Below are 27,552 nucleotides of genomic sequence, written 5' to 3'. Positions count from 1 at the left end.
CTGATTGGTTGATGGGAATATTACTACAGAATTACTGATTCAGGAACACTATAAGGATCTGTGAATCACAGTAAGTATATAACTACAACCCCAATTCCATTGGTTGATGGGAATATTACTACAGAATTACTGATTCAGGAACACTATAAGGATTTTAACCTTTATTTAACTGACTACAGCACAAAGAAAACAAAATCCAATGTTTCACTGACCAACTTAATTGTATTTTGTAAATATATATGCCATCTGAGGGCTCAAAGTTCATGCACATTCACCTGAGATTTCCTGCCTTGCCCTACATGTACTGAGATTTCTCGGGATTCCCTGAATCTTTTCACAATATTATGTTGGTGAAAGACCTCAATGTGCGAAATGTGATTTTTAATTTGTCTGACAACTCTCTCATGAAATTTGACACAAAATGTCAACGAGCCACAAACCAATTCGCCTGCTTATTGTGAACGCCATCAAAACTGAAAAATTATTCATATTTACAAAATACATGTAAGTTTGATCAGTGAAAACAATAGAAATCTCTTTAATTATACCTTTAACCTTGAAGTAATTGGGGTTGTTGAAGGTTTTTCAAGAAATAGATTTTTTTAATGATTTTACTGAATTTTACAAAATGTCCCAACTTGTTGTAATACAACCAGTACATACTATTATAATAAATGAATAAATTATAATAAAGTGTTTCTGTAATGACAGGGGCTCAAACAAATCATGACTGTACCCATATTATAACAATATAATACGGAGTACTGCATAAATATGCTCTCTGATCCGTCAGCACTCAGGAGAGATGATGATGATGATAATAATAGCGTGAGAGGGTGTGATTCCAAGTCAAACACAAATCTCTTGGTTCCTGCTCAGAAACATCTCAGCTCAGAGTTTAATTAAGGTTGAGCTCTTCCCTGAAGAAAACTGAGAGATCTGAGATGTAAACGAGCGGAAAGTAAGTGATGGAGGATGTTTTCTGAGACTGTGTTTCCATGACATGTGCCCTGAGCTCGGGATGAAACTCAGTAATGAACACCTCAGGGCTGCTGTGTTGTCATTATTCAACAAGGGACATGAAAATGAAAAAAACAAAACCCAGATATAATTAATCACAGACTGTCAGTCTAGTCCTAAAATGACATGTTAAGTTTCATCGTTATAATGGAGAAGTAAAATCAGATGGTAGGTGAAGTCATGCAGGTAGATGTGAGCAGGACAATCATCTGTGTCAGAACTTGCCACTTATGAAGGAAAACATGTGTCAGCAAACACAGATGCTGGATTTATGGCAACCATGACAAAGCATGATAAACAACATCACAGAAATAGTGCTCAATAAACCACATGCACAGCAGACACGATTCATAATAGATTCCAATAAAGTTTACCAAAGGCATAAAAATACAAAACATACAGAAAATTGAAGGTTAAATCATTTAAAAAACAAGTTTTTTGATTTATTTTCTTTTATATTACTTTTTCAATATAATATAAATATTATATTAAATAATATCATTAATAAAAATGCTATTATAATTATAAGTTTGGTTTATTTTTATTTATTTTAGATTTATTTTCATGTTATTTTTATATGGTTTTATTCAATATAATATAAATATTATATTAAATAATAATAATGCTATTATAATTATAATGAAATAAATTAAAATAATAATTTACTATTATTCTCTCACAATCTTAGATTTATTTTAATAACTACAAGAAAATACAAAAATAAATAAATAAATAAAAATCTTGAACTTTCAAAAGTCCATTATTAGATTATTATTATTATTATTATTTATTTTTTTTTTTTTTTTTTATTATTTAATGTTATTATTTTTATTATTTATATAAATTAATTAATATTTTTTATTTTTATTTCACAATCTTGGATTATTTTAAAATATAAAAAAACAAGGTAAAAAAGTCCATTATTATTATTTATTATTACTATTATTATTTTTTTTAAATGTTCATTATTTTTATATAAATATATAAATATTTAACTTATAATTATATATTATTTTTGGATGTTTTTTGATTAGTATGTATGAATGCATAAATTTGAAGATAAAACAAGTCCATTAATATTAAATTATTATTATCATCATCATTATTATACAATAAAATATATTCAGTTACTATTATTCTCTTGTATCTTGGATTGAGTTTAAAAATGCATGAAATATCAATACCAAATAAATTATTGAGATACTGTATTGGAGATTTATTAGAGATTAAACAACATATCTCTGATGTCTTCAAAATGCAGTCTAGAAAGGCGACTTGATTTTAGAAACGCACTTGTCAGATCACACCTTATTAAGACACTGTTTCTCTGTTCAATAATGTCCTCATGAAACACGACTATGACAAATGAATTTCACACAGCGATCACATTCCCTCTCACCGCTCTACAGAAGCCAAAGCTTGTGGTACGAGACGGTTAAATGGGCTTTTAGGGACCTCAGCCGAGTTATGAGTATTTGATCAGACCAGAATCCCTTCATATAAAGTCCACGGTCATATCTTCATATCTTATGTAAGTATTAGCTTTCATAGACAGGGTTTGAGCACAGAAATATGCAGGTGCCTGTGCTGTCAAAACAGTGTGTGTGTAATGTAAGCTGAGGTAAGAACGGCCCGCAGCGGTGAGCGCATGAGCTTGTGTAATGCTGATGAGTGTGTGTGTGTGTGTGTGTTTTCACTGGGCTCCTGCGGCTTTATACTCTTATTAAACTGTGGGAAACTGCCGTCTCTCCCCAGCCTGCAGCCACAGAAACATGAGAACACACATCACGGACAGTAACACGGCTGAAGAGCTGCAGACATGTTCACACACCGAAAAGAGGAAGTTTAGACTCTTCAAAGAGGATACATAATTAATAACCAAGAGATAAGCGATGACAGACAGCAGGAAGAGTGTGTGTGCACACTTTCAATGAGCCTAACCTTATTAAACAGGTTGACTGGAGTTCATAGAAGGAAGAGTGTGTGTGCACACTTTTTCAAAAAAATTTGAATTACATATATAGGTGACATGGAATAATTGCACACAACATGGCTGAACCCTGCATGTAGTTTTTTTATAAATGGAATAAGTAACCTAATAACACTGATTGAGCCATTATTAAATAAGTTAAATAAGTTTAGAATAATAATGATAATAATAATAATAATAATAATAATAATAATATTTTTATAGCTATATATATATATATATATATATAAATATTAGTGGTAACCTCGGTTTTGACGTCACGGTTCGCTATGGTTTCGATACAGCATGAGGAAAAAAAAATACTAAACATTTTGTTTTTTTTTAATTAAACAATGTTTTACTGAACAAATTGCACTGAACAAGTTTTTTTCTTTCTTTAAATAAATTAAATTAGAATTAAACATTTCTTTAAATCTACATCATAAAATAAAAAAAATCTATAATAATCTACCTCTGCTCTAAACTACAGGGAGCCCTTTTACATTAGGCCTACTATAATTTACAATTAACAATATAGTCCAAACTTAAATTGAATTACTATTTTTTACTTTTAATAATCAACACTCAAATTAAAAAATTGTATGCACACATGTAAATTGCACTCAATGCAATTTTTAAATTAACTTCTAAAATATAACATTTCTATTCGTTGAAGAAATATAATCATTTAGCCTGCACAGCGGCTGCCATGACTTGTTTCACACAAGATTTATTTAAATTTAGCCTAAATAGTTATTCAGTTATTTAGACATAGTTAAATTTAGACATCACTAAAAGGTAGCCTAAAGTAAAATATAATGAGTATATCATCTAATATTTCACGCAATGCTCTTCTCTACACTTTCTGGTGAGTTAATGAGATGTGGACACTGATGACTTGCCTGAGGTAAATGAAATGCTGTGTGACATTTTGTTTTTCGTTTTAATTACTTCCTTCCACGACTGAAACGCTGATTGTGCGATTGCATGAGGCATGAGATGTTGATTCATGTTTATTTCACATTAAAACTAGAAGTACAGAAGAAGAGATCAGAACTGAGGCGTTTATACTGATCTGTCGCACCACATTAAAGAGCGCCAAAACGGCATTTATTGTCTGAATTTCCTGGAAAAATGTAATGATTTGTTCGGTACATATGTGTAGTAAACCGAAAGACCCGTACCAAAAATTTTTGGTACGAATATGTGCACTGTTACTTCCCTAATTGTATATACTGTATACACACACATAGTAGGATTTATATATAGTATTTATATATATATAAGTATTTCAAAATTCATTCAAATCAATCATAGCTCTCACACAAAATACTCTACTGTACTCACACAAAATACTAAATTATTCAAAACATATATAAGTATTTCAAAATTCATTCAAATCAATCATAGCTCTCACACAAAATACTTTATTAATTAATTTACAAAATTAATTTTTTTTTAAATATTATAAATTAAAATTTATTGTATAGTAATATTTTTTATTACTAAATTTATTAATAAAATTTATTATAAAAATTTATTTTTTATTATTGGATTTTTTTTAATAAATATAAATTATTTTTTTATAAAAATTAAAATTTTTAAATAATTTAAATTAAATGTTATAAATTAAAATCAATTCAATAGTCCTCATTATTACGGTCCACAATTCATTTATTTTAAAAAAAAAATAATGTAAAAAAAATTAATTATTGAATTTAATTTATTTTAAATTAAATGTTATGTAAAAGGCGTTGTGTTTCGAGAAAAAAAAGGTTCGAAATGAAATCATACGCATAATTAATACAAAACAATCATAATTCTCTCATAATCTCGGATTTATTTTAATCACTACAAAATAAACGGTAGGATATCTAAATTAAATGTCAAAAATACAGTTAATTAAAATGTAATTAAATGTCAAAAATACAGTTAATTAAAATGTCCTCATTCTTAATGTATAAAGTCAGTTTATTATAAATATGAGTTTAAAATTATTTCGATTTTTTTTACTGAGAGTTTAAGTCCACTTTATTATTATAACGAATCTCAAAGTTCGACCCGAAAATTTAATGCAGTTTAAATCCTCGATCTAGAGATGGTTTTATTATTGTTTATTATTCTACTTGGCCCCCTAAAGTCCATTTATTATAAAATTAAGTTCCAATTTGTAAATTGTGTGTGTTTTTTAGGCCTTACTTGCAAGTATAGGATCAATGTGAACATCTACTAACCTCCTCCCTAAATTTGCTGAAATCGGCAAAGTTTGCCTGCTGAACGGCCTTCTGGGAACTCTTCTCTGAGCCAGGGAGGAAGCTGAAGATCTAAGACATTGAATTAAGACACAAGTTATTATACAACACAGTAGCAGGAGAGTAAAGTACCAAAACCATTAACCATTGCATGAAACAGACCTATAATCTGATTGGATGAGCCATGTTTGAAACCATAGAAATTGCACATCAATTACATTCTATATTATTGCACCAAAAAGTAGATGATCTTTGACCAGTCACAAACCAGCATACGGTCAAGTTGGGTTTTGGCAGATGAAGGCAGGTCAAACATCTAATGACAAGCTAGAAACCAGCTACCATGATTTAAAACACAGATCGCAGGCATCAGGAAACACTCTGATGAGCAGATGCTGAGCGCTTCACCTGTGTAGCTGGTGGTCGTGGAGGGAGAGCTGGAGGACGAGGCAACCATCCACTTTTAGCACCTGAGAGAAGAGGAGATATTCAGAAACCTTCCCAGCCACTCTTAAACTGCTACTACAGTAAGGCTGATTACAAATCGTCGACACAACAAGATTAATTAACACAATTCAACACTATAAATGACTTCGCATCTGCTATGTACGGCAATAATCATCAGTTCTTTTGTGCAACTTATTTACTAAAATATTACAAGTACAGACATTTGAGACACACTACACACTACTTTAGCAAAACACACAAATAAATGCATATAAATATATATATATATATATATATATATAATATATATATATATATATATATATATATATATATATATATATATATAAATGATTTATTTTAAACTTTTATTCAGCAATTTGCATTCAGTGACAGTAAATCAGAAGTGACTGTAAAGATATTTATGTTACAAAAGATTTCTATTTCAAATAAATGCATTTCTTTTGAACTTTCCATTTATTAAAGAATCCTTAAAAATGTGTCAAGGTTTCCACAAAAATATTTAGCATATTAGAATGATTTCTGAAGGATCATGTGTCACTGAAGACCCGAGTAATGATGCTGAAAATTCAGCTGTGCATAACAGGAATAAATGACATTTTAAAACATATTAAAACAGAATAAAGTTATTTAAAATATTTCACAGTATTCCTGTTTTTACGGTATTTTTGATCAAATAAATGCAGCCTGTGAGTTTAATCAACTAACAATCAAGGCTAGGCCATTTCTATAATTGTTTGCCCGCCAAGAAACTCGCTGAGAATCTGAAGTATGATGAGAATTCAGCAATGGACTTCAGTGCAAAATTTATCAATGAATATTTTATTATTTTAAACATTTATATGGTTTAGACTAGACTCAGAATGTGAACACCACATTTGAACATTCAGAGCTGCAGCCGGTTGCAACAAACCTTTCAAACTTAAGAAAACCCTTAATAATAATGTCCTTCAAATTAAGACTAACTAAGGGTTTACTTAACTTGCATGATTTTTCACAACTGGGACCAGAACTTTATTTGACATCGGACAAGGCACAACTACAACCATAAAGATAATTTGTTTTCCAATCAAATACTCATCTTATCAAAGCTCTTTTTCAAAATTGGCATGGTAGCATATTATTCTTACTTTGTGGACTTGCGGCTTCATACATTTTAAGAATAAACTTTCAATATTTTCTCAGAGAATCATGTTTCTGCATTTGCAAAAGCAGCAGTCAAAGTATACACACAGTTAGTGGTGCTTTACCGTCAAATGTGCCAAAACAACTCTAGAACAGCCAATACCACATTGAAAATCAAGTCAAATATTTACTTAAATTAAAATGAATGTAATAAATGTAAGATATTTCAATGTCTGTACTTTGTATTCTCAGCATATGAAAGTCTGTATGTGTAAACGGTTAAATACTCAAGGAATGCTGGGATGGGCGAGAACCTTGAGCACTCTGTTGGAAGAGCTTGTTGAGGTCGAGAGAGGAGGCGCGGGAGTGAGTCTTCTGGGGTCGAGGAGGAGGAGTGGGCGGCTCCTCCACCTTCTTCATGGCATCGTCTATGGAGGTGCTGGAATACGACCTGTGGGTAAAACACACATACAGACCTCTTTTACACTGTATACCAAGAAATAAATAGCAATATGTAGTTGTACCACGGTACAGTGAGAGATTTAGATGATACTTTGGTATATATCATTACCATAGTATTTACATGGTACTTCAAAAAACTCCTACTTTTCTGTTGGGAAAGTTATACATTGTAGAACAGATACTGTAAAAGATGCTAGTCCATGCAAAACTCCTCCCTTTTAGGGTGGCACACTGTTGCTATGAGGTTGTTTACTTGTTAAAGTGGAAATCTATTGGATTATTTTTTGCCTTTTTTTTTCCCAGAAGGTAAGCTTTTGATGACACTGAAATGCAGAAGTACAACAAACCACATAATCTGAGAAATCTTGTCAGTTTATGTTAGAATTGTTATAATTAAAAAACAATTAATAATAATAATAATTTATTATAGTAATAATAAAAAAATATTAATAATAATAATAAATAAATATTAAATTATTATTTTTTAAATGTTAGATTTATTATAATTATAAAACAATGAATAAAAAAAATAATAACAATGATAAAATTAATTACTCACCCTCATGTCGTGCTAAACCTGTAAGAGCTCCGTTAACTTTCAGAATGCAAATTAAGATATTTTTGATGAATTCTGAGAGCTCTCCCATAGAAAGCAATGTAATTACCATGATCAACCTCCAGAAACCTCCAGAAACATAGCAAGGAGATCAGTAAAATAATCCATGTGACATAAGTGGTTCAACTGTAATTTTACGAAGCTACGAGAATACTTTTTGTACACAAAGAAAACAAAAATATCGACTTTATTCAACAATTCGTCTCCCCTGTGTCACTCCTAGTGCCATTTTGGACAGTATCCACTGAACGTAAACAGCTGACACAGAACAGAATACGCTGTTTAATAAAGTCATTATTTCTGTTTTCTTTGCATCAATGATATATTTAAAAAATGTATCAAAAATATGTTGTGTTCCGAAGATGAACAAAGGTCTTATGGGTTTGGAACGACATGAGAGTGAGTAATTAATGACAGAATTTTCATTTTTGGGTGAACTGTCCCTTTAATTAGTAATTCATAAAATACATAAACTACTGTTTCAAAGTTTAAGGTAAGTACTTTTTTATGTTTTTGAAAGATGCTCATATGCTCATCAAGGCTGCATTTATTTGATCAAAATACAATAAAAACTGTAAAATTTTGACATATCATTACAATTTAAAAGAACTGCTTTCAGTTTTTTCTTTTTATTCCTGTCATGCAAAGCTTTTTTAGCATCATTACTCCAGTTTTCAGTGTCTCATGATCCTTCAGTAATCATTCAAAAATCAATCTTTTGCTTAAATTTTATGTGTCTATGTTGAATAAAAGTATGAATCTATATTAAAAAAAAAAAAAAAAAAAAAAAAAAAACTGTGTAGCAGTAGAGCGAGTTTAAAAAGGTTTTACCTGGGCCGTGTTCTTGACTTCATGTTTGCATCAAGCTCTTGTGGAGAATCTGTAAAACATTGTATGTTATTAAACAGTTACACAGTAAAAGTATTATTTCTGCAATAAAACCGACCAAACTCTAAAGAGAAACCTTATTTATTTCATTTAAAATCCAAACAAAGACATCATACTTTACTTACTAAGAACACCCCAAAAATAAAATAAGTATTCTTCTTTTATTTACCTGCCATCTACAAGAGAACAAAGCCACAACCTGAAGCTTTAAGCCTGAACTGAACTGCTCTCTCTAGCCAAAAGTTTCCACTTCTCAACAGAAACACTGAATCGTAACACTAAAACATCAAACACACTTGAAAGCATCGATACTATCCAAACAACAGCATCTGAAACAGGCCTTGAACACCTACAGCTGCAGCTAACACCTCAAACGGGCCTCTGTCTCCTATCCCATCATGCACCGGGGCATTGACAAAAATTCAGTTTCAACTTGGATTCTCTTTTTTTACCAACACTGGGGGAAAAAAGCATTTCATAAGAACCATATTGGAAGCAATGTTGCATTCAAACTGAAGTAATAAAGCGCAGGATTATTTGTGAACGCCCAGGGATCTGGGCACTTTAATAAATATGAGCTGTCATTGGATCAGAGCAGACTGCATGAAATATTAGAACAAAAGGTCAGCGCTGTGGATATAACAAGCTTTGTGTCCACACCCAGAGGCGCTGAGAGGTTTTACTTCATAACATCACACCCATCATGAGAGAAAATAACAAACAGGCCTCTGCTAGAATGATAACCTGGCTAAATGTGACTTCAACCTGATCTGATGATGACAAGAGCTGATTTGCCAAGAGACTGCAGTGATTGATCGGTTTTTATTTATGATTCATCTTATCATGGGTCACTTAAAGAGATAAGTCACCCAGAATTGTGTCATGATTAATTCATGTTGTGGCAAATACAAATGACTTTATTCTGTGGGACATTCGCACTTTCATGTATTCAAAATACTTTGTAATGTTAGTTACATGAGACACAAAAAACAATGTTTCTGGTGTGAATGATTTTAAACCTAGTACAGCATATCTTCATGTGCTATAAGTTTGAAAATAAGCGACCTCGAGCTTCTGATGTACAGAAGATTTTCAGCGAATAACAAATGTTGGTCTGTTTTTGACATTAGACCTGAAATGTAGTGGACGTGGGCTGGACTTTTATAGTGCATTTTTAAAAAATTTTTGAACTAGACAGCATCCATTCACTCGCACTTATATGGAAAAGAGCACCTGGAACTTTCTGCTACACATCTCTCTCTGTGTTACACAAAAGAAAAGTCATACAGGTTGAACAAAATGAGAGTGAGTAAATGACCACAGAATTTTCATTGTTTCCTGAACACAGACGGTAAAGCACAGGTAAATTAGAGGCTTTGGTTTATTTGGTGTGGGTCAGGGGCGTGTGCGCGGCCCGTTGCGCCTGAGGACAGTGACTCACCTGGTTTTAAAGTGCTGACATGCTGTATAGGCTTTTCGTGCGGGTCTGGAATTCTTTTTGGGCTGAATTCTTGACACAGCAATAAAAACACACAATAAGAACAGTGAAATAAGACCGTATACATAAGACGGTTTACAGGTTTTCCCTCTTAAGTGGGGAAGAGTGGCCCCTAAAATATATACACACTGAAAAATCTATAACTGCATTAAATTATAAAATATCAAAGCAAGTGCAGTTTATTTTAAAGCACAAATGCACTCACTTAAAAAAAAGCCTCTAATTTGTTTGTTAGGTTTGACAATTAATACAGGCACTTCTTTTGATATTTTGTAGGTGTTATTATTATTATTATTATTATTATTTAGACATTTTTAAGTGTCTAAATGCTTTTTGAGCCACTGTATAAAAAGCATTAGCTATATTTTTCCTTTAATCATGTTTGTGCTTATTGACATCTGTCTCTAAAGTCATTACCCGGTTTCCTGCTTTCATCTCTCGTGTCCTGTTTAGAGGTCACACCTGGTCTAGAGGTCATCTGCAGGTCAACAGAACCCATTTCCTGTTTGGGAAAATGAAAAGCCAGCAGAAAATGAGTGATATGAGGACATTTAGAGGTTTACTCAGATATAAGGGATGGACTAGATGGATTTTTGATTATTGAGTAATGAGACTCATTAGCACCCTCTGCCTTCAGACAAACGACATTCTCAGAGAAAATTGCACATGAATACATTTACTATATTATATATATATATATGTATATATATATATATGTGCATTTTTTTTTTACAACCAGGGACTGTTATTGATATGAATGAATGAATAAACCACAATAAACAAGTGAAGCAGTGATTTGATATTTAACTAAAACAACAACAAAAATGTTGTTAATTGTAAAACAACAACAAAAAATCTGTTAATTGATTATTTTTTTAAGGAACAAAAATATAAAAGGGACTTAAATAAAATATATATATATTTTTCAGTGGCAGCTATGGAAATAAAATGTTTAAGTTGAAATATAAAAATTATTAAAAAAAGAAATCTAAAACTGAAATAAAATAAATCTGAATAGAAAAATTAAAAAGACACTTAAAACTAAAACTTAAATAATAATAAAAAAATAACACTGAAATAAACTAAATAAATCTTATTTATTTACGTTTTTTCAACCATCACTCTGCAGCTGTTCTTGTTATTTGTTTTGATGCTTTGGCAATTTTGTGTGCAGATCATTATGCCAGTAAAGCATTTTAATATTGAAAATCGAAAGAGAGAGAATAAGAGTCAAAAAGGACAGAACAAAATGTACAGAACACTGAGATCTTGGCATAAATGTTAAACGAAGATCTTCTTACGAGCTGATTGGCTCCAGGCATCATATTGTCATCAAAAACAATAAGAGGTTCAGTCGCCTGTAAAGCAAACCCATTTGGAGCTCAGTTCAAACTTGTCAATCTGAATTTTCTCATAATTGCAGAACATGATACAGAATAAGAAATACTAGACAGTTTTAAACTAGACATCATTAAATACTTCAGGTGTAAATATTGTAGGAATTTTGTGAGTTTTAGATCTCATACCTCAGATGGTGGCGCTGGAACCACACCTGGTTCCACAAAGCCGGGTCTCAGTGTGGCGGGGAGCGTTTCAGGAAGAGTGTAACCATTTTTCCGGGCCACGATCAGATGGAAGGCAGTGCAGAACTCTGGGAAAGTGAGAGCACCGTCCTTGTCGACATCGCTCAGCTCCCTAAATGACATCAAACAAGATTGTTTGAATACAAAGAGATAGTTCACTGTATTTTTAAGAGGAACTGAGGCTTTATGTTCACCATATATGAGACAGCTCTGGAATCGGAAGCTTCGACTTGGTGAAGAAGTTTTTTGCAACAGTTCCTGAAAGCATAACCAATGCAAACTTCAAAAGTGTCCACATGAAGTCATAAATCTAACAGTATGAGATCTCTCTTACCCATGATGAGAGCGCTGAGGTCAGGCTGGAGACTCCTGAACTGGTTGGTGTAGTATTCATGCTGCTCCTCTGTGATCCTCCAGGGGTCGTCCGAGTAATCCATCTCCGCTCGCTCCACCAGCCGCTCCACAGACGCAACCTGAATCAGAAAAACAACTGTCGGACGAAAACTGAAAAGCATGCAGATGAAAATATTTTCCAATTACATATGCCTTTCACTGATTTCAAGGAAACAGCAGGCTTTTGTTGATCAGTTCATAATGGAAAAAGAGCTTCTGAATGTTTTTTCATATAAAACAAATTGAAGTGGGACTGTACTTTTCAAAAGTCATGTGCAGCCTTTGCATGGCAGAATGTAATGAATTAGAATTAAAGCTCAACATTTCTGAAACATCTATGAAGCATGCCATTAATAAGATTTATTTTTATTTTTTTTTCAAAATACAGGTACTTTTTCTCAGCATCTCTTACTATTAAACTTGTATACTTTTTCTCAGCATCTCTTACTATTAAACTTGTAAGATTGCAAGATTTATATGTATATATATATATATATATATATATATATATATATATATATATATATATATATAGATATATATATATGTCAAGTCATTGTTATGAGAACGTTTCTCAAGTAGAAATGCTTTTTAAATGCATGTTTAATACAAAAAAAAAAAAAACTACCGCACACTACTGCAGCCTGCAAACACAATATAATTCATATCTATTACTCAGTATATTACTGTTAACGTGTCAGTCATGTGATCTTCACCAAGCATTGTAAAAATAGGAAATGCTTGACAGAGGTTACAAGATACAGTATCATATTGGATTTTGTTTTAGCTTTTTCTCTTCCCTTCATATTGTTTTGATGTTTTATGCTCATGTCTGTAATCATTTTGGATGCCATTTACCTAATATATATGTAAGCAAGTCTAACAATATACAGGGCCAGGTTTGTATGTGCACTGACTAGTTATTACTGATATTCAAACCCCCCCAAAAAAAGCAGTGTCATGACCTAAATCCTGATTTAGAGCCCTAATGTGTTTCCTCATTTACTGTGAGACTGACACCCAGATTTCTATTTGATCATCCAATCAGATGCAAAAACGAGGAGGTGTGAGGAAATGCTCACGCGTGTGATGACAGGCTGCTCCGGCTGCAGTTTGAGAGAATAATGACTGGGAGAGGAGTTTTCCTGAGGAACGCTGGGACAACCCGCCACTTTACCATCATATGCTGTGAATGACAATGAGAGAGAGTGAACATTTCAAGGTGAAGACAGACAAAATGGCTTTACAGTTGACAGCATATACTGTAGCGTTTCATTACTGTGATAACTGTTTTTGGCATCTAAACAGTTCACAGCACTGTAAATGACACACTGATGCAGAAGACAGCATTAAACACTATCAGCAGATGCTTGCGAGATAAAAGACACACTTTCAGACTCAACTAAAACCGAAGAAGAGTAAAAGTTTTCAGCTTAGACTTAATGGAATAATAAATGTAAAATACTGAACGAGCATCAATTATTCAGTATGAGGTCCGTGATGGCCATGATCTTTGATATAACTGCAATCTGAAAGAATAAAAGAAGCCTGACTAGGTTTTGATCTCATGAGCATTTTTTACATCTGAAGCCATTCCAGAGCATCATTTCTTTTATGAGTAGATTCTAAAGTATTAATGGTCCCTGCTGACTAATGAAGAAAGTCGTGTCGCATTCAATAACACGGACGTTTCTCTGTTCATGGCCGTAGCTAACAATGAGATAAAAGCTCTTTCACAACACTGAATATCAGTACAGTATACATTCACTGAGTTCATCCCTCACTGGGAGAATCTAAACTTACTATTAACAATCAATGACTTTAGTTGAGATTAATAAATATTTGTATATTTGAACATGATACTGTGTTAATAATAAACACAATCAGATGGATGCATGAATAGATAGATAGATAGATAGATAGATAGATAGATAGATAACATTTGTTATATCATTTGTATATATGTAAAATGTACACAGTTAATCTCTATGGAGTTAGTTCATATGCACTGCTTCCTACTGTACTGGAGGGGGCGCTATTGTATATGTGAAAATACCGTCCTCATGGCAGTTTGCATAATTTGCATGAATTTATAATCTTGCATGTACTGCCAATATTTTGCATTTTTATTTAATTTATACTAGATTTTAACTGCCACCCTTATAATTTTTGGTGACGTGTACAAGAAGCAGTATTTATGCTTTCTGACAAGTGCATAATAAAGTGAGTTGAAGTGCATAATTGCTTCACACATCCACTTCTTTTGACATTTTAGAGTGCAAAGTGCCAAGGGGGACGAGCAGCAATAAATGAAGCACACTAGCGTACATTATTACATTAAACACGTGGTTAAATATCCAGGCTCAAGGCATTTCATCACATTTTTGTTTGTTTGTGTTTGTGTTTGTTTGTTTTATAGATCAATCGTGTGTGTTTGTGTTTTTTGTGTGTGTGTGTGTGTGAGTGTGTTGCTGTCTGTTGACTGTGGATGCGCTGAAGGTCTTGTGAGTCAACAGGTGTGTGATTAGACGAGCGTGATATCGATACGCCGCAGGAGAGCAGCAATTAGCCAACTGCTTTCTGAGGGCAGACAGCAGCTCAAGGCTGAGCGCTCACACACACACACACACACACACACACACACAAACAGCTGTCCGACAGCATAGAGGTATCGGGCGACGTTTATGCTCACAGTGTGTGAAACACAGCGGCTGTGTGATGTGTTCTTGTGTTATCTAATAACTGCATGACTGTGTGTGTGAATGTGGAAATATCTCCTTTCATACTCCCATAGGAATTTGCTGGAAAAAGAAATTATCAGGATCCTGCTGAAATTAAATCTCCCTTGATGCATCATTTAAGAAGAGGTTTCATCTTCTGTTTTAATGATTTGAATATTTACTATGCAAATGATCATCTAAGTATAAATGTTTATTCTCCACAAGGCAAAATGATAGAGTCCAGTATAAGATTGCATCAATAAAGTCTTGTGATTAATTTCATTTCCAGCAGGCAAACCGTTGCATATAATAAAAAACAACAGCAACATGATCATGGGGTTAGCATAGCAAATTAAAATGGCTCTAAAATAAATTTTAAAATGGAGGAGCATTTGATATCAAATGCTATGGATTCACGCAAACTTTATTATATTTTCCAAAGAAATTATATATAGCGATTATTGTTCAAAAGTTTGGGGTTGGTGAGATTTTTACATGTTTTTGAAAGTAGTCTCTTCTGCTCACCAAGGCTGCATTTATTTGATTAAAAATACAGTTAAAACATTAATATTGTGAAATAGTATTACAATTTAAAATATTTTTTTTTTGTATTTGTATTTAGTTTTAATTTTTTTTTATTTATTTTTTATAAAGCTGAATTTTCAGCATCATTACTTCAGTCTTCCGTGTCACATGATCCTTCAGAAATCATTCTAATATGCTGATTTGCTGCTCAAGAAACATTTCTGATTATTATCAATGTTGAAAACAGTTGTGCTGCTTCATATTTTTGTGAAAAACATAATTTTCATGTGCACTGAAATTTCAGTATTTTTTTTTAAAGAAATTAATACTTTTAATTATTCAGCAAGGATGCTTAAAAATGTATGCTTTTATTTAAAAAAATAAATATTTCAAAATGTATTTATTTATTTACATACATACATTTTCATGTTTCGGTTCATTTGTCTGGTCTCTTTGAATACAGAATGACTGACAGAGACTCTCACCCAATAGTGTGTCTGTTCCGTTTCTTTGTGCACCATATGGATAGCTGCGATAGGCTGATGGTGAGCGGGGCGGGGAGATGCCAGGTGACCGCGGTGGAGACCACGCCTCCTGTCAGATACAAGTGTGAAACACATTCATTACAATCATCATTAATTACAGGAAAAGTATCAAGCTCACTCATAACCCCACCTGTTTGTCCGTGCTGGTGTCAGGGTGTCTGAGGACAGGTCTGTCTGCAGGGGGACGAGGGGCGGAGCCTGTAAGCGAGCCCAGGATGTGAGGCTGACTCTCATTGGTCGAGGGGTGATTGGGGTAACGCATCTCAAGCTCGTTCGTTATCCCGATGAACAAAGGGAGAGGAAGTTCTGTAGAGAAGGGTAAATGACAGTATGTTCATAACAGTGTACTACTCATACTATTTTCTGTGTACAGTGTATTAAAGAAGATCCACCAGGATTTCACTTTTTTAAAAATAATTTATTATCAATGATTTATATTTTATTACATTTATTTTTACTGAATATAAATTTTGAATTTATATAATTAATTTTATTAATTGATTACTTCTGATTTTATGTGATTTATTTTTCATTCGTATTTTTTTACGATCAAAGGGACTCATTTTGTGGTGGTAATTTTCAGAATTTCGTGGAAAATTTACTGTTATTTTTATAATTATGATAACACATTTACCATATTATGTATGGTGCTAGTTGTACAATAATCATACATGACGGGAAAAAACTAATTGCAGAAAGCTTGTTTATTTTTCTGTCTTTTCAAATTCTCACACACAACTTTTCATCAAGATATTAATTATTAATTAGTAGTGCTGTCAAATGATTTATCGCGACAATCGCATCCAAAATAAAAGCTTTTGTTTACATAATGTATGTATATTGTGTATATTTATGTATATATAAATACAAACACATGCATGTATATATTTAAGAAAAAAATTGTTTATATATTAAATTTATTTATATATAATATAAAATACAAGGATGTGAATATAAATGTAATGATATATATATAAATATATAAATGAAATTACATTTTTACAAAATATATGATATAAATGTATAAACGTATATATTTTTAAAATACATACTGTATGTGTGTGTATTTATATATACGTAATAAATATACACAGTACACACACACACACACACACACACACACACACACACACATATATATATATATATATATATATAAATAATGTAAACAAAAACATTTATTTTGGATGACAGCACTAATAATGAATAAAATTAACTAATTAATTAATTAATAAAAAGCAAATAAAAAGATTTATAAGTATTATAAATAATAATGGGAGTTACATTTTTTGCAATCAAAATGTAAATGATATTTTGTCACACACTAGATGTAAAATAGTCATATGACAGAAAAAAGTAAAAATTTCCTGTATTATAAAATTTATTAACATTTTTAAACAAGTTATTTTTAGTTATGAAAAATAAAAATGTGTCAGTAATGGTATTTTTATTTTTTTTTTTCAGACTAATTTTGTGGGTTAAATAGCAGATTATGCAGGATTGCAAAAACAAAATTGATTTTGCATTGTTTCACGATCACAGAATTGCGAAAAACCTGAGGGATCAGCTTGTTTAGCAAGAGCTAAACTTTGCACAAAAACAGAAGCAGGACTGAGAAGTGCTGATCTAGATGATCTTCTTTGAAAAGTAAACATAACCTAGCCAATCATCTCTCAAAGGAACCTTTGAGGTCATCTTGATAAATCCGTCTTTTCAGTAAACAAACTCAATCTTTATCCTCGTCTTTCCACAGTAAAAGGAGCAGATAGTGACATTTGTGGGTTAAACAGAAGCTGACGTGAGGTCAGCTGAGCTCCTCTCTCCGCTGTGAGGGTCTCGCAGACCCGCAGCTTCTTGAGGAACAGCCTGTCCAAGGATTAAAGACTAATCCAGGCTCCGTTTGCCACATTTCAGCCCGGCAGGGTGGCCTGGAGCTGTGCGGAGCTCTGAATTAGCCTAGTGCTCAATATCACCATGTTTAAGTAAATACATTTAGGAAATGAATGTTCTGCCTCTGCTGAGTTAATATTTGATTTATTTTCTGAGCTCAGGCCCAACAGTTACATACCAACATTTTGGATAATATTATTGAAACTGGAAACTAGTGGTGCTTGCACAAGCAAAACTCACTTTTAGGATCACTGTGGTGTTACTAAGGTGTTCAGCAGGAAACAATGGTGCTCCCAAATAAAATGATTTGCTTATTTAACAAATAATATGCATAATTACTAATTTTTTGTTGCATGAGCAACATGTTGTTTTAAACAAAAAATGCAATGAAACAATTTTATGAATAACTACTTTTTATTAATAATAAAAATAAAAATATTAATATATAATATAATATAATTTTTTAATTAATAATAATTAAATACGTCATTAAAAAATACAACAAATAAAGATAATACAATATTACTAGTATTAATATTTTTATTAATGCTTTATTTTATGGGATTTATTTAGCAGAAATAATGATGTGTTAATAAATAAACATAATAGATTTAATTAAAAACAACATAAAAATAAATAATATAACCGTCATCATAATATAGCTCGAATACATGTTTTTGTTTTAACTGATTTCTTAAGCAGAAATAACTAATAAACAGCTACGCCCATGCAATTTATAAATAATTACTTTTATAAATAGTAAGAAATAATATGAATTATTACCATAATTAAATAAATAATTTAACAGCAACAACAATAATAATAATATTTTTGTTATCTTCTTTTTTTGCAGAAATTATAAACAATAATTGGTTATGGATATTGGTTATTGGACCTGCCTCTGTATCGGTCATTTAAAAAAAAGATATCTTTAATTATTCTTAAATTGGAGTTATTATTTTTATTTATCATTGTTATTTATTTATTTATTTATTTATTTGTTTGTTTGTTTGTTTGTTTGTTTGTTGATTTTTCCCCCCCAATACCCACTAACACTATAATACATTTTGTTTTCTTTCATGGATTCTAAAGTAAACTGAAAAAAAACTTAATTAATGAAAACTGAATAATGGTAAGTAATAAAGTTAATAAAGCTTTTAAATGATGTAGCCTATTTCTTATCAGGTTTCATTCATAATTTGTCAGCTAAAATGCTACTGTAACACCACACAGGAAAAAGTTAACTTCTGATGCTTAAATACAGATTTAAAGGGCAGGACCATAAAAGGAGGCCTTCACAAGCGTTTGAGGAAACAGTGCTGGGGTTTAGCTCACACAGCTCATTCTCAGCGAGTTTTGGCTCAGTGTGTGGCGCTCTCTCCACGCAGCACGGCCTCTGTGCATTATCCCTCTTTAGCACAAATCCAAGCACGCTAGGGCAAATCCCTGATCCTGTTTGCTTCTCTGAGGACTTACCGCCTGCAACGCTCTCCAGACGTACCGGCAAACCTGCCTGCGCCGCGGCCATCAGCTTCAGAGCCACGTAAAACTGTCCACAGCCGAAATAGCCAAGCCGCTTAGCACCGCACACCTCTGTTACCTGTTACGAGGAGAGAAGGACAGAGATTTATTAATCAATGGCCACATAGAGACTTTAAAATCATAGAATGTATATTAGTTAAGTTAATTAAGCTACAATATTTTCAAGGCGTTCATTAATGTGAAGTGGACTTCATGGATTCTTTCTTAATGGGTGAAATTGCCAACACGGGAAAATGAAAAGATAATAGCTAAATCCTCATTATCGGCTCTACAGTGGAAAGAATAGCCGGGTTGAAGATAAACCGCACTCTGAACAGGCTGAATTTCACTTTTATCTGCACTTCTGTAATTGAAAAGCAGTATTGTAATGACAGCCGCGGGTGCAGAAAAGAAACCGCGCGTCCTGCAGGAAGTGTTTAACTACAAACACAGACCTTCAGATTAACAACGCCACTCACTTCAGACAGACGCAGATGTTAAAATCCTGAAAACACACACTGGTCTTCCAGTGCTAAAAAGTGCCCAGAACCTCTCTAAAACCTTCAACAGACCAGCCAGAACAGGCTCAGACCAGCTAAACTAGATTAAGCTGGTTTAAGATGCCTTTTAAGGAGAGTTGATAGATCATTGAGAAACAAACACTTCAAAACAATGTAAAATACCATTTATTTTTCCATAATATGATGTAAACTGTTGAAAAGTTTGAGGACAGTATTTTTGTTTTTTTTAAATGTTAATCATTTTATTCAGCAAGACTGCATCAAATTGATCAGAAGTGACAGTAAAGACATTTATAATGTTACAAAATATTTCTATTTTTAAATAAATTTTGTCAAGAATCCTGAAAAAAATATTCAAAAAATATTTCCACCAAATATTATTAATTTATTTATTTGAGTAGCAAATCAGCATATTAGAATGATGTCTGAAGGATCATGTGACACTGAATACTGGAGTAAAAATCCAGTATTGCATCACAGGAATAAATTACATTTTAAAATATATTCAAATAGAAACCAGCTACTTTATATTGTAATAATATTTCACAATATGACTGTTTTTATTGTATTTTTTATCCAATAAATGCAGCCTTGGTGAGCAGAAGAGACTTCTTTAAAAACATCACAAATCATACAGACCAGAATCTTTTAAATAGAAGTGAATTTGGAGTGAAACAAGATATTAAAATACAAAAAGTAAGGGCAAGTCTTGATTTTATGCATGCAAATTTGATAGAATGGTGAAAAGCTGCAAAATAAAAGGGCTTGATGATGTCATCAGAAAAGGAAAGTCGTTTTAAAGGTGGAGCAAGTTTGCACATTGTTTTATGATTACAAACAAATTGGAATAATATTCAACAACAAATTATTTAAAATAACAATTGTTCATTCAATTTAACTTTTACTTAATTTACAAAAGTACAAAGAAAAGATTTCCAAAGTTTTCACTGACCAATGTAAATGTGTTTTGTAAATATGAACACATTTTGATTTTGATGGGAAAAAAAAAGAGAATGAACAAATCACAGATTCTTGATTTTATTGCATTTTTACAAAACGTCCCAACTTCTCTGGAATTGGGGCTGTACAAACTCTGAACCCAAGTCTAAATCATGTCTGTATCACTATCCTGTAGTACTATGAAACATAAACTACAATTTCCTCCTGGGAAAAAGCACACAGTGGCACTAGAGGCATTGTTATTTCACTCCACACTGCTGAAATCCATCCTTCCGTACAGACATAATCAATAGAGTTCAGCTCTGGGATTCATTGTAAACGTCTTCTCACACACACAGGAAAAGATCTGTGTGCTTTAAATAGCAGCACATTGTGTGGTGTGCTGTTAAAGCCTGCGTGGAGCCAAACTTGCTTCCTTACTGAATAACCAACTTCTCTTCAAGTAAACGTTTCACTTCAAGACTCTCCAGAACAAGCATAACTGAACACATATAGCTAATAGAGAAAAACATTCAAATGTGTCAATGCAAGTAAGGTCAGTGCAAAGTGTGATGGTGTTCTCCTCCGATCCCTGCAGTGCTGATGGTTCATTACTCAATGCTGCGCTGAAGGTGAACTTTAGCCAAAAATGATTTAAACAGAAAACCTGCTGCAATTTTCTCATCTAATCAATCGCAGGGGTCCGGCAGATCAGGCTTTAGATGGATATTTGTCTCCAAAACGCACTGTACTTATTTCTAAACGAAGCTGAGACATTCTGACCTCCTTGCAAACATGAAGAGAGTCGATTTCCACAGAAATAATGAAATATTATCTGAACATAACATATGAATTTTATAAATTTGACATCATTACACATATGGTCATCAACAAGATTTCCAATATGCCATGAAAAACTACATCCAACATAAGAAACTGTAAAGAAACATGATCAGGATCACAGGTAATGTTTAAATAAAGTATAAAAAGCCTAAAATTTGTTTGGATTAAACAGAGAAGAAAAGATGAGCAGATTAAATAGGATTTTTATTTTTATTAGTTATTTAATATTGATAATGCTGTGTAATTAAAATGTGCAACTGAATGTATACAAATAATTGTTCAAATTATATTTTACATTTCTTTGGACATTTTAAAGGGTTACTCCACCGCAAAATGAAAATTTTGTCATTATTCAATTACCCCCATGTCGTTCCAAACCCGTAAAAGCTTTGTTCGTCTTCGGAACACAATTTAAGATATTTTGGATGAAAACCGTGAGGCTTGTGACTGTCCCATAGACTGCCAAATAAATAACAGTGTCAAGGTCCATAAAAGTATGAAAAGCATCGTCAGAATAGTCCACCTGCCATCAGTGATTCAACCGTAACAGTTATGAAGGGACAAAAATATTTTTTGTACACAAAGAAAACAAAAATAACGACTTTATTCAACAATTCCTCTCCTCTGTGTCTCTCCAAATCAGCGTAGCACCATTTTGACAAATCTGAGCAGTACGCAAGCGGCTTATGCTCTTCTGTATCAGCCGTGCAACAAGAATATGTTTTTTACATGTATTTACGCTTTGGTTTGAAAGCAAACAGTGCAGCGCGGCTGACACAGAAGAGCGTACGCCAGAGCAATATCACAAGAGCGCTGTTTTTGTCACGAAGAACACGAGTGCAAATGTGATTTTATGCAACAGTTCAGTAAATAAGAAGTTAATATTGTGTGTTTTTGTTCAATTTTGCCAACAAAAATATTACCTATAAAGCCACAACAGATCTGTTGTGCGTCTCTAAGCAACACAGCGGTGTTTACTTCCTGAATGAATCAGCAGTTTGAATGAATAGACTCAAAGACATTTACCGCCACCTGCTGGTAATTTAAGTTTCTTCTTTAGAGTATCATTTTCTTTAATTAAAACAATAAATAAAAAATAACATAAAAAAAAAGTATTTTAAAGACTGTTGGTAACAAAGCTGTTTTGGTTACCAGTGACTTTCATTGCAAGAACAAATAACACTGAGATGTTTCTCGTTTCTCAAATGATCATTCCCAACTATGAAAATATAAATAATAAAAAACATAAATCAAAAAATGCATAGATTTAAATGTTTAGACTGAAATTTATAAATAAATAGAAAAAATATATACTATAGATTAGGGGTTGCACGACTACTGATTTCTGCTAGTCGATTACTTATTTAAAAAATACTCGAGTTACTCGACTACTCGTGGTTCAAGCTACTGTAAATGAATAGACATTAAATAGTTTTTATCAATAAATGTTTATTAATTAACTAATTAATTAATAGCCTAATGCAACAATTACATAACATACGTTAACTGTCAGAACTCTATAATTATGACATTACTTATTCTAATTTTCATGTAACCAGTATTTGTATCTGTAACAGTTACAAAATTATTAGTATCTGTTTTCGGATAAAACCATGTGTCGTACAGTTACTTGATAAGACCGTTATGACTATATTTTTTTCTCGTAGTTATCACTGAACAAATATGCTGCGTTAAAGTAAAATAATTATTCATTTCTAAAAATAAATGAATCATATAAGCAGATACGTCATGACAAACGTTTAGTGATCATTTGAACACGACTGAATGAATTCAAGGCGCACATTTTCATTACGCAGAATTCTCTAAGCGAGTCTTTTTTTAACTTACTAAACAAATGTGCATGTGCCAAGCAAACCAGCAAAAGATAAAGAAGCAAACATAGAAAATCTATCTGCATCTAAGTTGATTATTAGCCTACTTTTAAGAGAGAGAACTGGTTTGGTTTTTGAGAGACTGAAGCGTACAACGCGGCTGTTTGATTGGTGAGCCCGCTGTGCTTATTCTATTCATTCATGTAGCTTACGGTTTAAATCATTGCCTTTTAAATATATGCAAATAATAGACCGTGTATGATGTATTATTATAGGTGATATTACTCTCGCCAAGCTCTGATTTCTGAGAGATGCATGGAGAGGCAACATCAATGCGGTGTTTGATTTGCGCTCTTTTCTTTCATAAAGTTTATATTCATTCACTTCACACGCTCATTATTGAGTGACTTTAGAGGTCTGTGTATAATATTGCGCTGATCCCCTGGCTCAACTGTTATCTAGCAAACAGCACAGTGCGCCAGCTTCAGCCGAATATTCAGGCAGAATTATTCCTTGTCCGTTATATATGTTTTTGAAGCCATTATCCGTGCCATCCCGAATTAGGTATTCGGCTTCGGGCACACCCCTAATTATTAAATTACATATTTTAACACATTTACATGTAACATAGAGAAGGTGATAGAAAGTAACATCTACACGCAATTTTGTAATCCTATAATTTGCGTTGTAGGCAAACTGTGCATGCATTATGGTTAATGCACGCTCAAGTAGTCGATTGTTTCCGACAGCGCCGACTAGTGGTTAAAGTAGTCGATCACTCGACTACTCGACTAGTCTGTGTAACCCCTACTATAGATATATATTTTGGGGAAGTCGTGGCCTAGTGGTTAGAGAGTTTGACTCCTAACCCTAAGGTTGTGGGTTCGAGTCTCGGGCCGACAATACCATGAATGAGGTGCCCTTGAGCAAGGCACCGAACCCCCAACTGCTCCCCGGGTGCCGCAGCATAAATGGCTGCCCACTGCTCCGGGTGTGTGTTCACGATGTGTGTGTTTTCACTGCTGTGTGTATGCACTTTGGATGGGTTAAATGCAGAGCACAAATTCTGAGTATGGGTCACCATACTTGGCTGTATGTCACATCACTTCACTATAAAATTAGTAAATCAGATTGTGCTAAAATACATAAGCACATCAAACTTAGATTAAATATTGCTCTATAGGCTAATGATATTATTGTAGGTTCCCTAGATATTTAAGAACAAAATAATGCTTTGGTAATAAGCAAACCTTATCTCATTGTATAATGTATGTGAACAAGCTGCAGGGGATTATGTTTAAGCCCTCGCCTTCACACTGAACTAGAGGATTAGATGAATTCGTTTAGAAAAATACTCTGATTCTAAAAATGTTAATCATATCTTCAGGTACACATGAAGTGATAGTACACATTTTGGTGGAGAAAGCAGGATTTGGATGTTAAGTTTTATCATGTGTGTAGAACAAGTGCTTTGATGCTGTGATAAGAGCGACTCTGAGCTTCCAGCCGCTGAAGTCAGCTGTTACTGTGACTGATGGAAATAACAATGACTTCTGACAAGAGCCTCATGCGCTCTGAGCATGACCTAACTGCTCGCCTTGAGTTCGAGAGTGTGTGTGTGTGTGGTTTAATCATCTGACAGTCAGTGTTACTTAAGCCTGACCTGCATTCGCCTGATCCACACAGAGCACATATAATCATTACTCTATACATGTACATGTCGGATGCTGGATAATAAAATCGGTTAGAAACCTCCCCACCTAACCCTCCTCATGACAACTTATGGGATGCTAGGATACAGGAGGTCAGCTGACTGCAGTTCCTCTCAGGTCTCAGTGCTCCTGCTTTCTTAAAACATTTGTCCAGCATGTCTTGCCTTCTGACAGGATGTGATTGTATCCAAAAGGCAAGAGTCATGTTTATACAGAGTAGTATAACAATAACTGCAAATGTGAAATGAAGATACATTTCTTCTGTGTTTTGTCTTAGTGAAATATTCAATCAATGTGCTGAAATCTATGGAAGCCCGTTTCCACTGTGGGATTAAAAACAAATAAATTGCAACTGTATCTCACAATGATGACTTTGTTTTGGTTAATTTTTATTTATTTATTTATTCATTTATTTATTGTAATTCTGGAGTTTATATCTTGCAATTATAAGGTTAAATCTTGCGATTCTGACTTTTTCCCCCTTAGTTTATATCACAATTCATACTCTTCACAGTTGGACGTTATAAACTCAGAATTGCAAGAAAAAAGTGAGTTTATAAATTAAAAGTCAGAATTGAGAGATTAAAATTTATAGTTTTTTATTCTTTGGGGAAAATGGGCTTCAATAAAAATCCACAAAAAAATTATTTTAGACAAAAAAAACTTACCTGAGAAAAAATATTTCTATAGATATTAAGAAAATTATATCTATAATAATATTGAACTGTTATTGTCATTGGTCCAATGGCAGATTTATTTATTTATTTTTTTTTTTTTTTTTTTTTTTGGGGGGGGGGGGGTATAAACTATAAAATACACCAATGATTACATAATAAAAAAGAAAAACACAATACATAATAAATAAATCAAAACTTAAAGCAGCTCTTATAGGACTTTGTTAATGCTGTTTACAATTATGCTGATTTATGTTCAGCTGATCATAACTCAACTGGAAATTAACCTTGAGCTTCTGCAAAAACACTACATAATAATAATAATTTAATAATAACTTAATGAATAAAATATAAAATATTAAATAAATAAAATATTATAAATTATTACTTTTATTAAATATTTTAATATGTCATTGTCATATATTATTAAAATGATCAAAAAGTCAGCTGCTGTTTTAATCATCTATGAATGCTATTTCAACTAAATAAATTCCTTCATAGTATAATCTATAGACAAACCATTGATTAAATAAATCTGTGTGGACAGGAAGCTGCATTAAATCCATTCCTGTACAACCGGATCAAACGCAGCTCATGTACCGTCTGTTTCCTCCATCTGGAGTTAGGAAGGGATTTCACAGCGTCACAACACAAATGTGCAGATGCCAAAACAGTTTTTATGCCCCTGGCAACGGACATCACTACACATGACACACCCCGTTAAATTATTATTTCTGCCACAAAATGGTGTTTATTATGTTAGCCTGTTAAATAAAGCTCCTGTGTGTAACTCATGCAACAGCAGCCAGTGCCATGAACCATTCAGAGCTGGAATGAAAATGTCTTTTAAATTCCAAATCAATCCCTGAATTTAAATTGAATTTAAGGAGCAAACAGAATTGTGCATTTCATTTATATAGTTACTATTAAAAATGTTTTATATTCTAAAATAATGATTTATAATACATTAAGTATTATTATTTGTATTATTAGTATTATTATTTGTTTTATATATATATATATATATATATATATCTATATATATATATATATATATATATATATATATATATATATATATATATATACATATAGTTATATATATATATATATATATATATATATATATATATATATGATCAGTACATTATAAACTATTATAAGCAGCATTTTAATTCAAATGTGCATTTAACAGGGTTCGTACAGAAACTGCAAAATGAAATTCCAGGACTTTCAAGGACTTTTCAAGCATTACTTTTTTGGTTTTCAAGGACTAAAATCAGAGATCTTACTTATCAAACTATTTTGTTATTATCTTTCAAATTCTAATAAACTAATAAAACTAAATGGCCCAAATAAAGTGCAGCACTAAAGCATGCAATGATTGTGGCAACTTTAACATTTGAAAGGATATTATGGCAAAGTTATCGTTCTCCTTATTCAAACTGATTATTTTTTTTTTTATGAATATGATTGACCTGAAGAATAAAAGTTGTATCACACACTTGGGAAATTATGAGCTATATCACCACTTATCAACACTAGGGTGTGTGACA

At 32.5% G+C, this 27,552-nt stretch overlaps 1 protein-coding gene across 5 annotated transcripts in view; it reads right to left on the bottom strand.

The window, feature by feature from the left end:
* Positions 1-27,552, bottom strand: part of reps2 (RALBP1 associated Eps domain containing 2) — a 44,336-nt gene that overhangs the window by 8,851 nt on the left and 7,933 nt on the right. For 2 of the 5 annotated variants that reach the window (XM_042750347.1, XM_042750345.1), the window contains exons 2-15: positions 19,431-19,554; positions 16,195-16,370; positions 16,005-16,113; positions 13,357-13,460; positions 12,216-12,354; positions 12,076-12,139; positions 11,825-11,993; positions 11,600-11,656; positions 10,716-10,800; positions 10,242-10,313; positions 8,744-8,792; positions 7,122-7,285; positions 5,650-5,711; positions 5,224-5,313 (exon numbers count right to left, since the gene is read on the bottom strand). In XM_042750347.1, coding sequence (XP_042606281.1) covers positions 5,224-5,313; positions 5,650-5,711; positions 7,122-7,285; positions 8,744-8,792; positions 10,242-10,313; positions 10,716-10,800; positions 11,600-11,656; positions 11,825-11,993; positions 12,076-12,139; positions 12,216-12,354; positions 13,357-13,460; positions 16,005-16,113; positions 16,195-16,370; positions 19,431-19,554 — 1,464 coding nt within the window. The remainder of the gene's footprint in view (positions 1-5,223; positions 5,314-5,649; positions 5,712-7,121; positions 7,286-8,743; positions 8,793-10,241; positions 10,314-10,715; positions 10,801-11,599; positions 11,657-11,824; positions 11,994-12,075; positions 12,140-12,215; positions 12,355-13,356; positions 13,461-16,004; positions 16,114-16,194; positions 16,371-19,430; positions 19,555-27,552) is intronic. The other 3 variants (XM_042750348.1, XM_042750346.1, XM_042750349.1) reach the window with 3 other exon arrangements.

Source organism: Cyprinus carpio, chromosome B23 (genome assembly GCF_018340385.1).
Source record: "Cyprinus carpio isolate SPL01 chromosome B23, ASM1834038v1, whole genome shotgun sequence".
NCBI classification, from domain to species: domain Eukaryota; kingdom Metazoa; phylum Chordata; class Actinopteri; order Cypriniformes; family Cyprinidae; genus Cyprinus; species Cyprinus carpio.
This window is presented reverse-complemented; position numbering and strand designations above follow the sequence as displayed.